Source organism: Cardiocondyla obscurior, linkage group LG04 (assembly GCF_019399895.1).
Source record: "Cardiocondyla obscurior isolate alpha-2009 linkage group LG04, Cobs3.1, whole genome shotgun sequence".
Classification (NCBI taxonomy): domain Eukaryota; kingdom Metazoa; phylum Arthropoda; class Insecta; order Hymenoptera; family Formicidae; genus Cardiocondyla; species Cardiocondyla obscurior.
The window spans coordinates 10,022,689-10,036,026 of record NC_091867.1 but is presented as its reverse complement, the minus strand read 5'-3'; the positions used below and the strand labels follow the sequence as shown (position 1 = coordinate 10,036,026).

The following is a 13,338-nucleotide window of genomic DNA, read 5'->3' as shown; positions in this document are numbered from 1 at the left end:
CTCTGAACTAGTGCAGTCAGTTCGCCTACAAAAAACAAGTTCGCGTTACAGCGGTCGCGCTTCTAAACGTTCCGATGTCCCGCGGCTCACCATAAAAACACATCGTTCTCACACCAGCGTGGACTGTTGGTATACATTCGGCAGGCACGCGCGACCACAAGCAGCAACTGTGAACAAGAGAGCAGTATGGTGGCATTGACAGTTGTGCTACTCCCGTTTTTCGCGACGTGTTGATCCTTCTTGCAGCAGATCGACGCCGTTTGATCGCGGACCGAGCCCAGAGACCAGGTCGTCCTGGCAGCTGGCCCTCGAAATGGGAGTGATATTCCTCGAGCACATCGGCGGCAGTCGGCTGTTCTCCTGTGCCTCCTGCGACACCAATCTCACCAACAGGTCACAGCTCGTGAGCACACGCTTCACTGGTGCTACGGGACGTGCCTTTCTCTTCAACAAAGTCGTCAACCTGAACTACAGGTGCGCCCTACCAGCCCTTTCCTTTATTGTCCAAAACTGTGTCGACGTATGAGACAAATAAGCTTTCAGCGAAGGAGCTTTTTCTGAGAAGCTCGCGCAAGTAGTTTGTGTCTGTTTCAAGTCTTTAAACTTTAACGTCACGAAAATTGCATTCCTGACCAGTCTTTCTTTGTCTTTACTCGCCTCAATTCTTCGTTTATTAATTTAATATGTTGAGAGTAAAATAAGTATGAAAGAAAAAAAAGGAACGAAAGTATTTAGTAATTATTTAATTTTGTGGTGTGGTGTGCAGCGAGGTGCAGGACAGAGTGATGCTGACGGGTCGCCACATGGTTCGAGATGTCAGCTGTAAAAACTGCGACGCCAAGCTCGGCTGGGTGTACGAATTTGCTACGGACGAACAGCAACGTTACAAGGAAGGCCGTGTTATTCTGGAACGAGCTCTCGTTACGGAGAGTGACGGTTTGACGGAGCACAACGTTCAACAATAATGTTCAATATTTAACGTTCAATGCACCAATAAGTAATCTATAACGTAAGACTTTTGTATAGGTCATTCTAATTTTTAATTCTCGTTGTCAATTACATGAGAGATGGTTAGCCTCGACTTGTTTGCACGCTGGCAAGGTATTGACAACGCCGATTCATTGTGATAAACGTTGGACAGTTTCGTGAATATGGTACGGTTCCTATTTCGTTAAAAAAAAATCTATCGCCAGGTTCTGCCACTTGCGTTGCTCTTTGGTTCAGCCTCGCATTTTACGTCGAGTCTTATTCACGACAGCGTTAAGCATTAAATATTATTAGTATTTTTTTAAACAGTACGTTAATAAAATGACCTCGGCAAACATGATTGTCATAAAAATTCAGACAGCGTGAATACGCACGCATACAACGCGGAAAGTGTGTACCGACGAGTGCAATATAGATGTAAATGGCAGTACGGATCACGCAGCTTTATTTTTATACCATTTCGAATATAAACCTGGCAGAAGCTACAGCGTGCGCATTTGCACTGTGTTGTCGACAGCTACGAACTGCCTGAAATTCTTAATCTTAACTTCTTTTCGCGAAGATATTGGCAGTAAACCTGTATTAGTGGAATCTTTATTGAATTATTTTTCAAACGTAGATTCAGGGTAGGTACATACAAGTTGGGTAGATCAAGAACAAGGCTTTCGGAATCATGTGTGTAAGTCAGGTTTTGAGAATTTTGAACACTTTCCAATGAAATAAAGGTCGCGTGTAACATAAACACTAAAGGAAACGAGAGCCGCGTAAATTTGGCTATGAATGCGAAATGCGAAATAAATATAATAATTTTATGTATTATTATATTATAATAATGACGATAATAATAATTATTACTAATAATAATATAATACCTTTATAATTAGTTTATTATTATATTATAAAATTTTATGTAATAATAATAATATTATAATGTTATTAATACCATAGATAAGTAAATAAGTCCCGCAAAGCCCGAATATACCGAAATACAAAAAAAATTGCGTTATCCAATCTTAAAGGAATTTAAAATCAGGAGATAAGGCCGCGATAAACGACGATGTAGAAATTGTTTTGGTGACAAAATTCTTTCTATTGCGTCGATTTGTTTGCCCAATTAGCAGATAATCGGAGGACGAACGATATTTCCGTACCGATAAATTTCAACGCGATTAATACAGGTTTTTCTATTTGTTACATTCGATTTTCTACAAAAATTTGTCGAACTGTACTTTAATTTATCTTTATTGATACATTTTGTTGCTGCGATTAATTTTGAAATTTATTAACTTTAATTTTTTTTTAATTAATTTAATTATAGCGAAACTAACACATCGTTGTAAGAGCGGAGATAAGCAGAGCTAGCTCATTCGAAGCAAAGTTGCGGTCGACGCACCCCGTCGGACAAACGAACCGCGCCCGCGGACACATGGCGATTGGTCGACACGGCCACCGCCTGCCGGTCGTACAGCCAATCAACGGTCGGCGTTGCGCCGCGAGCGCACCCATGCGGACGATGACGTATCTCAGGCGATCGCCGCGGCCAAGCAGTGTGGTCACGTAGTCCCATCGCGCCGCATGGTGGATGGATGCTTCTCCCGTTCGGGTACCGAGGTAAAATGCTGTAAACTGTGCGCCACCGCTGCCGCCGAACCGGAGAGGAAGGAGCGCGTGCCATCCGGAAGTCGTCCCACATCGGTCCACTTTCGCGGTAACTATTTGGAATACACTCTCCGAATCCTCGGCTGCGGGAAGAGTCGCGGCGAAGAGGACGAGGGGAGGTGAGGAGAGGTCGTGCCTGCTCGACGACGTCGGCGCGCCGACGAGCTGCCGCTTGAAATGAGCGGCGGATCGCCGTCGCCGAGGAGCGACGCGTCCCTGGTGGCGTGGCGGCGTCGTCGAGGTTCAACGGCTCGATATCTTTAGAGCGCTTCCGGCCGGGAAATCTCTTCCGACCTCCCTTGTTTTCATCTCTTCGTTCTTCGCCTCCGCCTCCCTCCCCTTCCCTCCCCCATCAGCGTGTATACGTCGCATCACCGTGCATCTTTCTCTATCTTCGCTACCGGTTTTCCTCCGTTTCTCTTCCCCCCTTTCTTTCTCTCACTCTCTCACTCTCTCTCTCTCTCTCTCTTTCTCTCTCGCGCGCTGGTTTTACTTGTGACGTCGAACGCACGACACGCACGTCCGCGTACGTGTGTATGCGCGGCGGCGCGCGCGACGTTGACAAGGGCGAGCTGAAGACCGTCGCCGAGGACGCGAGTTTTCTGCGAGAGCCGCGGGAGCTTGCTCTCCGGGCGGGACGCCGACGCTTTCCGACGGGGGGGAAAAAAAGTACGTACGGGAGACATTTTATCGGCTGTCCCTCTCGTGCAGCGCCGCTCGTCCCCCTTACCTCCGCCGCCCGTCTCTTTCCGCCTCCTTCTCCCCCCCGCCCGATGTCTCGCGCGCGCGATGCCATTGCACCGCCGAACAGATCGCGGCAGGAAAGGCTATAAATACGCACGCATTCCCGCGCGCGAGGTAAACAAACTTGACCTCAAGGAATTTTCTTACTGGCGTGTGCGGGCGGGTTTTGAGGTTATGTCCAGCGTCGCGCCCACGTTCCTTAATTTCGACGAGTCAGAGACGGCGAGGTGGCCCCGAGACTCCCGGACAATGCGTCGCGCGACAACGAACGCTCGTCGTCAATGCCGTGAAATTGCGTGTGCAACGACGTCCGGCGTCGCCGTGCGAAAAGAACGCGTCCGCATAGAGTTGAAAGCGAGTCGAACCCACTTTTCCAATGATCGCAATTATCCGGGATTGTGATTAGGCAAAATCGTATCGGAGTCATTTCGATAACGTTACATTTACATTTCGCGAAAACAGCCTGTGGACTCGAATCGTTCGAAGGATCAGCGTCAACGTTCATGCTCCGTTTATTCCCGAAACATTTCACGGAATACAAAACGTTCGTCGAAACGTATCGTCTAAATAGCGTTCGTGAATATTTTTCACTTCTAAGAAATAAATAAAAAGTCAAATATATATATTTGAAAAAAAGTGGAAAAGTAATGTTTCTGTTTTATGAATTATTAATGTAACATTTTTATTTTAGTTTACGAAATGCAATATGTAAGTCAGTAATGATACTCGAGCAATTAAATTTTATTATGTTGACCGTTATTTTCAAAACGAAGTATTTGCTATGAACGCTCAATTTGCTCGCTACTCAAAATAAATTCAGCTTCAAAACACAAATTTGATTGCGACTTGTACATATAGAAGTTGTATATCGGTTCTTGTGAAATAGCTGGAACTTGTATGTCTTCGAAAATATATTATTATGTATTATTAAATTTAATAGTAATATTATAATATTTTAAAGATATTAAAAAATTCGGCTTTTTTTTTATTTCATAGATTGTAAAATAAAAAAATAATATCTGTATTTGTACAAATTGTCTTCGAAATTTACGCTTAAATCTTATCTTATTTTTAAATGATTTTTACAAGCGTTGAGTAAAGCTAATATTAGGGCTGTAATTATTATCACTGCAGATTACTGGCATTCATCAGCTACTTAAAGGCTGTGAGTACGACTGCTGTGCGTTTGGCTTGAGGTGGCGATTGGAACACTACTTGGAAGAAAAGTTTTTCGAGGATCCAAAATGAAGTGGTCATCCGGTATTCCCTTTGACGAACAAGTAGGCGAGCTCACTCGCGTGTTCTCCCAATGGAACGAGTGCGAACAGACGGTCGTTCTTTACGCGTTGCTACGTAATATACCCGCGGTACAGGCGAGGTTTCTCTCACAGGCGATAGAACACTCTTTGCACTCAGTGGCGGAACTCGATACCAAGGAAATAAACGCCAACAATCCAAGTAATTACATTGCTCAATCGCATCGTACGCATATTGATATATTTTAAATGCCAATAATAAAATATACTTCTTATCACGCAGATTACATAAACTCATTGACGTCGGAATCAACAGAAATTGCGATTAATCAACTCTTGACGCATCTGCCTCTGCTCAAGCCCGGGAATGTGGAATGCAAAAAGAGCTATCTGGTAGCAATACCGGAACTGGTGAACCATTGCGTGAGCACGGGACAGTACGCAGAAAAGACGCAGCAATTGTTAAGCTACACTTTGATACATCCAGCTATAACCACCCAAGATAGACGGCTCTTATCTCAGTGGCTGCACACTCTGGAAGATCGCATTAGCAGTACACCGCCCGTTACCAACTTTGACGATTACTCAAATAGCTCAATGAGGTGAATCGACTTGCAATAACGCGCAATCGTAAATTTTATACAGGCCTCTAAAGTTTTATTTATTTATCTTTTTAAGATGGGAAAGTCCATGGCAAAGAATTTCGAAACACAATGATCAGTCCAACTTGTTCAGCACAACCCCGAACACTATGTTTAACATGCATTTTCCCGCGTCCGTTAATCGTCAACGTCGTTCAAACAGCTTGACGCCACCGGTAGCCCCGCCGCATCATCTCGAGATTGTCGACCGTACCAATAACACGAACGCTTCATCCAGACACAAGCCGCGCAGCTTTAGTGTTTCTGGAGATCACACCAGTAATTTTCATTACTACTTTATGTACAAATAAATTAATTGCGTTTACACGGTTTAAATTATTCACATTTGTGCAGGCAATATTATTGGTTTGGGTCCACTAAGTCCACAGAGTTCTTGCGCGAGTAGCGGTAGCGAAAGCCGTTTGGATGATGCTTCGAATCGTTCGCTCGCTAGTGGCATGAGAGGTAAATTTTAATGCGATTTTAATAATAAATTGTATTTTATAAGTCTTTATTTATTTACAGTATTAATTAAATCTTTTAAAGTTATCGGTATCTAATTGTAATTTTTTTCTTTCAGATGTTCAATTATGGCTTAAAACATTACGTCTTCATAAGTACAGTTATTTATTTGCTACCATGAGTTATGAGGATATGTTACAATTAACAGAAGATCAATTAGCAGAGCAAGGAGTTACGAAAGGTGCTAGGCACAAGCTGGCACTATCCATTGCTAAGTTGCAGCAGCGATACAACACGCTTGTAAATTTAGAAAAAGGTCTGGTGCAACCCAGTGCCCGCGATGGTATGCAAAACACTTCATTCTCGCAAGGTCCGTCATTGCTCATTAACACGATGGAGGAACTAAAAACAATTCTGGCCACTCCTATGAAGCCCAGTCAAGAGAGCGATCCACAAGATATTCCCGCACAGTTTACAAAAGTGCTTGGAAAATGTAAGTCTGAATTTTATTTCGTAAAAATTTTTTATTACTGGAATCGAAGGAGTTTTAAAATTTTATTAAAACAATTTAAAAAAAAAAAAAAAATCATATACGATTCTTCTCCCTAGTGTGTAGTAGATTAGCTTTGGAAAGCGTCGAAGATGGTATCTTATGCGCCTATGTCAACATTTTGGAAAAAGTATTGCAACACGATTGCTTTACCCCGAATCAGAAGGAAAAGGTACAGCAGTGGCGTAGTAGACTTGGCAATCCGCGACCGACTCCAAAGTAAGCTGAATGAAACATACGTTTTTAATATAAAACCTCTTTAAAAAAAATTATATATTAAAACAAAATGTATATACGAATTTGTATGTATACACCTAGTAATTTTGAGAAACCAATCGATAAATTCGTGATATTTTAGATGGCAGCATAACTACGGATATAATAATAGGAGATATGGAAATCCGCAGCAGCACAACAGGAAGCCAAGTTTGAATTTGAATCATATTCATAATACTCACACTCACAACCAGTTTATGATTGCTTCACATAGGAACAGTATATCCACCCCGTATCTACAAAATAATCAGAATCATAATCAGAACATGAATAACATGAATACGAATAACTTGCGCGCGGTACATGCAGCCGAGAAAAGACCGAGCTTACAAGAGTCAAGTCTGCAGGTAAAGGGCAATCAATTAATTTAATTTTAATTTTAAAATAGATTATTGACACAACGACATTGATTTTATATTCCAGCAATTACAGAAAACACTGCAGCGTGCGTATAGCGCACCGCGTGATCATTTTGTGGGACGCTCTGCCAATGGAGCGAACGAGACAACGGAACCGGAAATCAACTCTCGCCTGGAGTCCCTTTGCTTGAGAATGACTGAGCAAGCGATCGGCGGTTTTGGCGAGGCCTAATCTTCCACGTACACGTTCTGGGATTTGATGTTGTGAGTCTCTCTTTTAACACTCTTATTTTCGAGTTTTCAGTCTCGAAAGCCAGGGGGGGGGGGAGAAAAAGGTTTTTTTGTTCGCCAAAGTGCGAGTTATCTCTATCTCGCGCTCACTCGTGTTTTGGCAAACAGTAATTTGAGTCATTGCGTTTCGAAGTGATACCGCAATGGAACGCATCCGTATATTTTTTTTTTGTGTGCAAATAGCTGCGTGTACACTCACGAATATACTTATGCTTTAATATTCCTACCAAATGGAAAGACAAATGTCCGATACGTGCGACATTGCTAAGACATGATAAGTTTTTCTTCAAAGATTGAACAACATTTAGACCACACTTGTACACATGCAAATTATGTTTTACTATATCTTATGCAATTGTATTATTTAATTCATAGAATTTGGCAAGCCAAATGCTATTAGAAAGATAGATTCTTTCCTCGATCGTTTACTGCAGCCGTATATATAAAGATATTATATAAGAGGAAGTATATATTATACACACGCACGCGTATGATAGAATTTTACGGAGCAGAAAGGAAGGACGGAATTTTAAATCATATAAAATACGAGGAAAGAAGGATGGGAAAAAAAGTGACGTTACATCACCACGCGATGTTCTGCAATATTATTTTTTTTTGTGTTATCCATGTTACGAAATGGAATTCGTCTGATTTTAAGCGCTACGGAGACGTTATAGCAACGTAATTGTAATTCATTTTTAATAACTTGACTGATTTTACTTCTTTTTATTATTATTACTATATTATTATTAATATTATATATATATTTTTACTACTATTACTATCAACATCACTACTACTAGCGCTCCTATTGCTCTTACTCTAATATTCTTACTATCCCTATTGCTACCTATTTCCACTATCGCTCTCACTACGATTACTATCGCTCTTAACTATTACTGTACTCCGTCTAGGGAATGAGTATACTTAAACGATTGCCGCTTTGTTATATAAGTTAATACCGAAGGGTCCCGAACTCCGTGACATGTTAAACTGCGACGTCAAACGCGAAAGATTGCTGAAAATTCTTGCGCGCCGCCGTCGAGATATTTGAATGAATACACATTTCAGATCGCTTTAGCACACTTCTGAAATATACCGAGAACTAAGGAATACGTGGAAGGCACGTTTTCTACCTACTCCCGGAGTCCTTAAACCGCATGCTACTTGTGTTCGCGCAACTGCGTTCATTTTATGATTGTTTATTAACTGTCGAGGGAAGAGATTTGTTTCCGGTATTTTTCACGACTCTGCTGCAGCGATTTAAAGTGTTGTTTTTTTTTTGTTTTTATTTTTCACGAAAATCGCGTGCAAGAAATTTCGGCGGTTGGCGTTTCGCCTCTGATGTCACGGTTAAAAAGAAAATCCGCGGCGAGCGGTCGGGAGCCCCCAATCTCTCAACTGCGTCGAGAAGCCATTTATAGCGGCGTGTATGCTTTGTAGTTTGCGCACAGATCTCGTGACTTTTAATTTGCTCAACGGATTTCATCCCATTGTTACGTCTGTATATTTTTATTCCTCTCTCTCTTCGTTTCACGTTTCTACGAGGTGATAAGCTGCAAGCGCGAGCAAACATACAATAACGGATATTAAAGGCCTTACGTGGAGAGGAATGAGCAAAGGTATGACGTGTAGAAAATTTGATATTATAAAGTAGCAGCGAAATTCGAGGGAGGGTTAGACTAGCGCCGTGCGTAAACGGCGCGACATCGAAATCTGTGGCTTTAAATTATAAGCATACATTGTATATCTAATCTATTTAGCATGCGTTGGAGTAGCGTCGCGAGTAACGTAGCATAATATTTTTTTCGTGCAAGCAGAAATATTGAATTTATTAAAAAAGGTCGCATAACGCTAGGCGAGTAATAACCGAAGTAAAAAGAAAAAGAAAAAAAGAAAAAAAAATTAATAAGATATATTATATATATAACGAAAGACTGAATAATTCACGCGCCTCAGCCCGCCGATTTAGACTACCCGGATCAGCTTCACTGTCCCTTCCGTTCGCGCGGGTTCCTGTGCGCGCGTGAATAGAATAATTGGAGAAGACTGCGAAAGATGGAAGAACTTGTCAAAATAATTAGGAATTTAGCGAGCGCGCGAGCGAGAGAAAGTAAGAGCGAAAGAGATTTAAGACGAAAAAATGTGCGGGAGAGTATCGGGATTGGCGAAGATAAAATTAGTTAATTAGCGTATTTTATATTAGCTATTAATGTAACAATTATAATCTATTAGAGGGTAAATACGTGTAAGATCGCGCGGTGGTTTCTCGAATCCAGGAGTATCCTGCTCTGAGTATAACTGCGAAATGTCTGTATTCAACTAACAATAATCGTAACACGCTCCGCGAATGGATGACCATACTTAATCACTACCGTTTCGTTTCGCACACCGCGGGTAACTTCTGCTCGACCAGCGGCGACCAAGCAGTGGTGCGAAAACCCCACATCCGATCAGTTATACATTACATACATATATACATATATGCGTATTACGTGTAATGCGTATATATATATACGTATACATTGCGAAGGATGAAACTCCCATGAATTCCCAAGAGAGATGATCAAAAGCTAGTCAAACGATACGTTTCTAATTTCTACCAGTTAACCTGTATAGTTAATTAATTGTACATTAAATCTACACACACGCATTACCAGGATTATATAAGGATACACTTGCGAGAGAGAGAAAGACGTACATACGAAACACACACAATTCTTTCACGTTTTACACGTATGCATGTACATGTGCGCATGTATATACACATACGCGCGCTGTAAAAACAGTTACATGTAAATTACTCAAATATAATTAATCTAAAATTAATTTTACGGTCCAAAACGGACTTTAGAAAAGAAATAATAGCTGTAAGAACTTGATCATTAAACGCGCGAATATTAAAAGAACTCGTGTAATTTTATAAGAATTGTGTGCAGAGTTGCACGAATTTTTGCAATTGCGTAGCCAACAATATAATTCTTATAACTATTGTTTGTATAAGCTCGCTTAACGTTTACGGTGCAAAGTCTACGTTGTCGCAGTCGGCGATTTACATGTGATTCGTTTTACAGCGCATACATTCACACTCGTTACACCGTACACGCAATAAGTAAAGCGATCCGAGCGTGAATACATGTGAAAAAGCTCAAAGACTGCTCCTAAGCGACATCAGGAATTTCATTCAGCGTAGAATTACTACTTATATATTTCATTTAATCGAAGCGCAGCATCTAATCTCTAACTGATGAAGGCAGGACCTGAACTACGATAAAGGATGCGAAGAGATTTTATCCGCATATACATATAGCAATCAGCGTTGAAAGAGTGACGGGGGGCAGGGGAGGGGGAAAGACGGGGGAAAAGAAGTCGAGCCGAGAATTGGAACCGCCGCCGACGTTAACTTATCGTCGATTGACCTTTAATCCGACGTCGTTATTCGTTTGTAATTAAGAACAGCGCATGTACTTAGTACCGCATGATTTTTGTTGAAGAACCTAGTTCACACCGTTAAACTGGCTGGTACGCGTATCAAATCAATGCAGACTGAACACTTGACGCGTCTCCGTTTACACCGATCTGCGTTGAATTCCGCTGGGAGATAAATGTAGCCCTGGCTGTAATTATACGATATTTTTAACTGTAAAATACAGTTGACTCCACCATATCCAGTAATGCAATAGTCGAGTCGATTGTATTTATTCGTTGAAAGTATCGTAAAGTAACAGTTAAAGCTAAAAAGAAACTACATTTTTCTTTCAGCCCCGGGCTAAGTTAAGTTTCTTTATCTAAACGATGTACAGTTTATATTCTTCGACTTTCCTACCGATTGCGAAAATAATGGAAGATGATGTAGACCATATTGTAATATTTATATCTTCTTCGAAATGTTTAATGCAACGAGAAGTCACCCTGAGAAAGAATCTGGTTATCTTGGAACCCAACCAGAGTTTATAGAGTCAACTATACTTCTTTGAATAGCTATAAAATTGTAGTTGGGTGTACATTGAGAGGCAGATATAGCATTTGCCGCGACGAAGGCGGTTGGTGTATGATTATCGTGATGTGCGTCGATCCGCACGAAATCCATAGTTAATATATCGCGAAGCGCTCGCCGCTGAGAATCACCGAGAATTAAGGGAGAGAACACCCCCACTGCTTCTTCCCTCTCTCTTCTTGATCGCCCCTCCCCAAGCCGGGCCTAAAGGGCGGTGATCGCGAAGACGGGGGATGAAAATGGGACTGTTCTCCCTCAGTTCTCGGTGGTTCTCAGCGGTTGACGTTTCGCGGTATGTTAACTGCGGGTTTCGCGCGAGGATCCACGTGCATCACGATAATGTCGTACGCTAACCGCCTTCGTCGCGGCTAATGTCGTATCTGCCTCTCATTGTACGTACGAATTAGTCAGATTCTTTTTCTTAATATAAGAAAAATGTCTTATTTAGTAAAATCGAAAAGCGAACTAAACAGAATAAGTGTTTGCGACGCGCTAAAATTTTCTGATACGCGTACCAACTCGGTCTGACGCTCGCGATTAGAAAATTAGGCCAGAGCGTGCTAAAGAAGTAATCTCATAGTGTTTATACTGTGCGTATTAAGTGATTTTAATATGAGTGTAGTGTTAGTGCGCTAGTGTTAGTACCCGGTGTAAACTAGGTCCAAGTTGACGCCTGTCTCGTTAAGAATTAATCGTAGGCGGCGGTTTTCCACGATTTCCGGTTGCACAAAGGCTGATAATGCGCGCGAACGAGCGAAAACGAGCGGATAAGCAATTCGACAAGATGTTTGTACTGAGACGTTCGATCGCAAATTGGAAAATCACAGAATATGTATCCTATATTTAGGAACAAACTCTTTGAGCAATCGCGAAGGAAAGGCAGTTACCTTTCAATATAAGATAGATGTTATTAATGCAAAATGCGGGTGCATTTTCTATCTAAAAAATGCAAAAATCGATTACAGTTACCAGCCGCGAGAAGGTAATAGAAAAGTTTTTTCCATTTTATAGTCCGTACTTAAAAAAAATAATAAAATTGATGGAAAAATCTAGCTGGTCTCAACGTTAACTAATTCTATTGGCATGTAAATATTAATAATTCAAGGTTTGAACTGTGACGATTTTCCAGTTTGCAATCCCCTTGATATGCACATACGCGTGCGCACATTTTATTTGTTTGACTCGTTACGTTCATATCGGGTTGTCCGGCTATCCTTTGGCTTCGGATAGCGGATAAAATGTACCACGCTCCACCGCGTTCTATTATCCGCTCGTTAACTTTTTGGTTCAGGATAGACGAATGTAGCACGTACTAGAGGAAAAAAGTTCACGAGTTGCTCTTTGGCCGGGTGCTTGCAACGATCATTGACTGCTTGAAAACTGCGCTACTGATTGTAACAGTAGTATTATAGACTGTTGGAATGATTTTCCCTGATCGCGACTTTGAGAACAGGACAATGCGAGTTTCCGGCTGAAGAATGTTTATGAGACCCAGATAGCAAAGTTCAGCGATTAGATCCGAAGTTGAATATTAAGTGTAGGGTCGACTGTGTCGTGTAGCGACTGATTTACTTTTTTAGAGAAAGGACGACAGGCGGACCCGGAAAGAGCGACGCGAAACGCAATTCTTTTTTTTTATTTTTTCTTGTACGCGGAGATCACGCACCTCCCGCCGAAGAGTACTAGTGTTCACGTTTTGCCGCAGCTTCTCTGGATAATATTAGATAAGTCGTAATAAGACCCTTTCGTCAGATTGCTAACTGGGATACCTTAGTCACATAAGTAAGCTGGGCAACTTGTAAAAAATGCAATTTTTGTACTGTTATAAAAAGTTACATAGACGAGGGTACACTGACGTTGTAGCGTGAAAAAACATTTTTCAATAAAAGATTTTTCATACGCATACGTTGCGTACGGTCGACGTCATTCGAAGTTAATCTAAGTGTTGCTTGCACTAAAAGAGGTCTAAGAATTCACGGTGTTGTATTTAAGCCAGTGAAACATAGTGTCTAGTTTTCTTTTCTATTAATTCGATTTAATCTTCAGCATAAATTTTCGGTTTAAGACTTAAAAATTAAAGACTTAGGGTATTTAATCTGAATATTTTTTACAGTCA

General features: G+C 41.3%; 2 protein-coding genes across 2 annotated transcripts; both read left to right on the top strand.

The window, feature by feature from the left end:
* Positions 1 to 95: 95 nt before the first annotated feature.
* On the top strand, positions 96 to 1,910 carry Yippee (yippee zinc finger protein). Its single transcript, XM_070655531.1, has 2 exons — positions 96 to 474; positions 767 to 1,910. The coding sequence occupies exons 1-2, from the start codon at positions 314 to 316 to the stop codon at positions 963 to 965; spliced, it is 360 nt and encodes a 119-aa protein (XP_070511632.1). The 5' UTR covers positions 96 to 313; the 3' UTR covers positions 966 to 1,910.
* Positions 1,911 to 2,547: 637 nt separating this feature from the next.
* Smg (sterile alpha motif domain containing protein 4 smaug) lies at positions 2,548 to 13,125 on the top strand. The gene is made up of 9 exons (XM_070655525.1): positions 2,548 to 2,695; positions 4,525 to 4,848; positions 4,930 to 5,248; positions 5,325 to 5,566; positions 5,642 to 5,752; positions 5,868 to 6,242; positions 6,359 to 6,518; positions 6,658 to 6,922; positions 6,999 to 13,125. The coding sequence occupies exons 2-9, from the start codon at positions 4,635 to 4,637 to the stop codon at positions 7,164 to 7,166; spliced, it is 1,854 nt and encodes a 617-aa protein (XP_070511626.1). The 5' UTR covers positions 2,548 to 2,695; positions 4,525 to 4,634; the 3' UTR covers positions 7,167 to 13,125.
* The last annotated feature ends 213 nt before the right edge of the window (positions 13,126 to 13,338 follow it).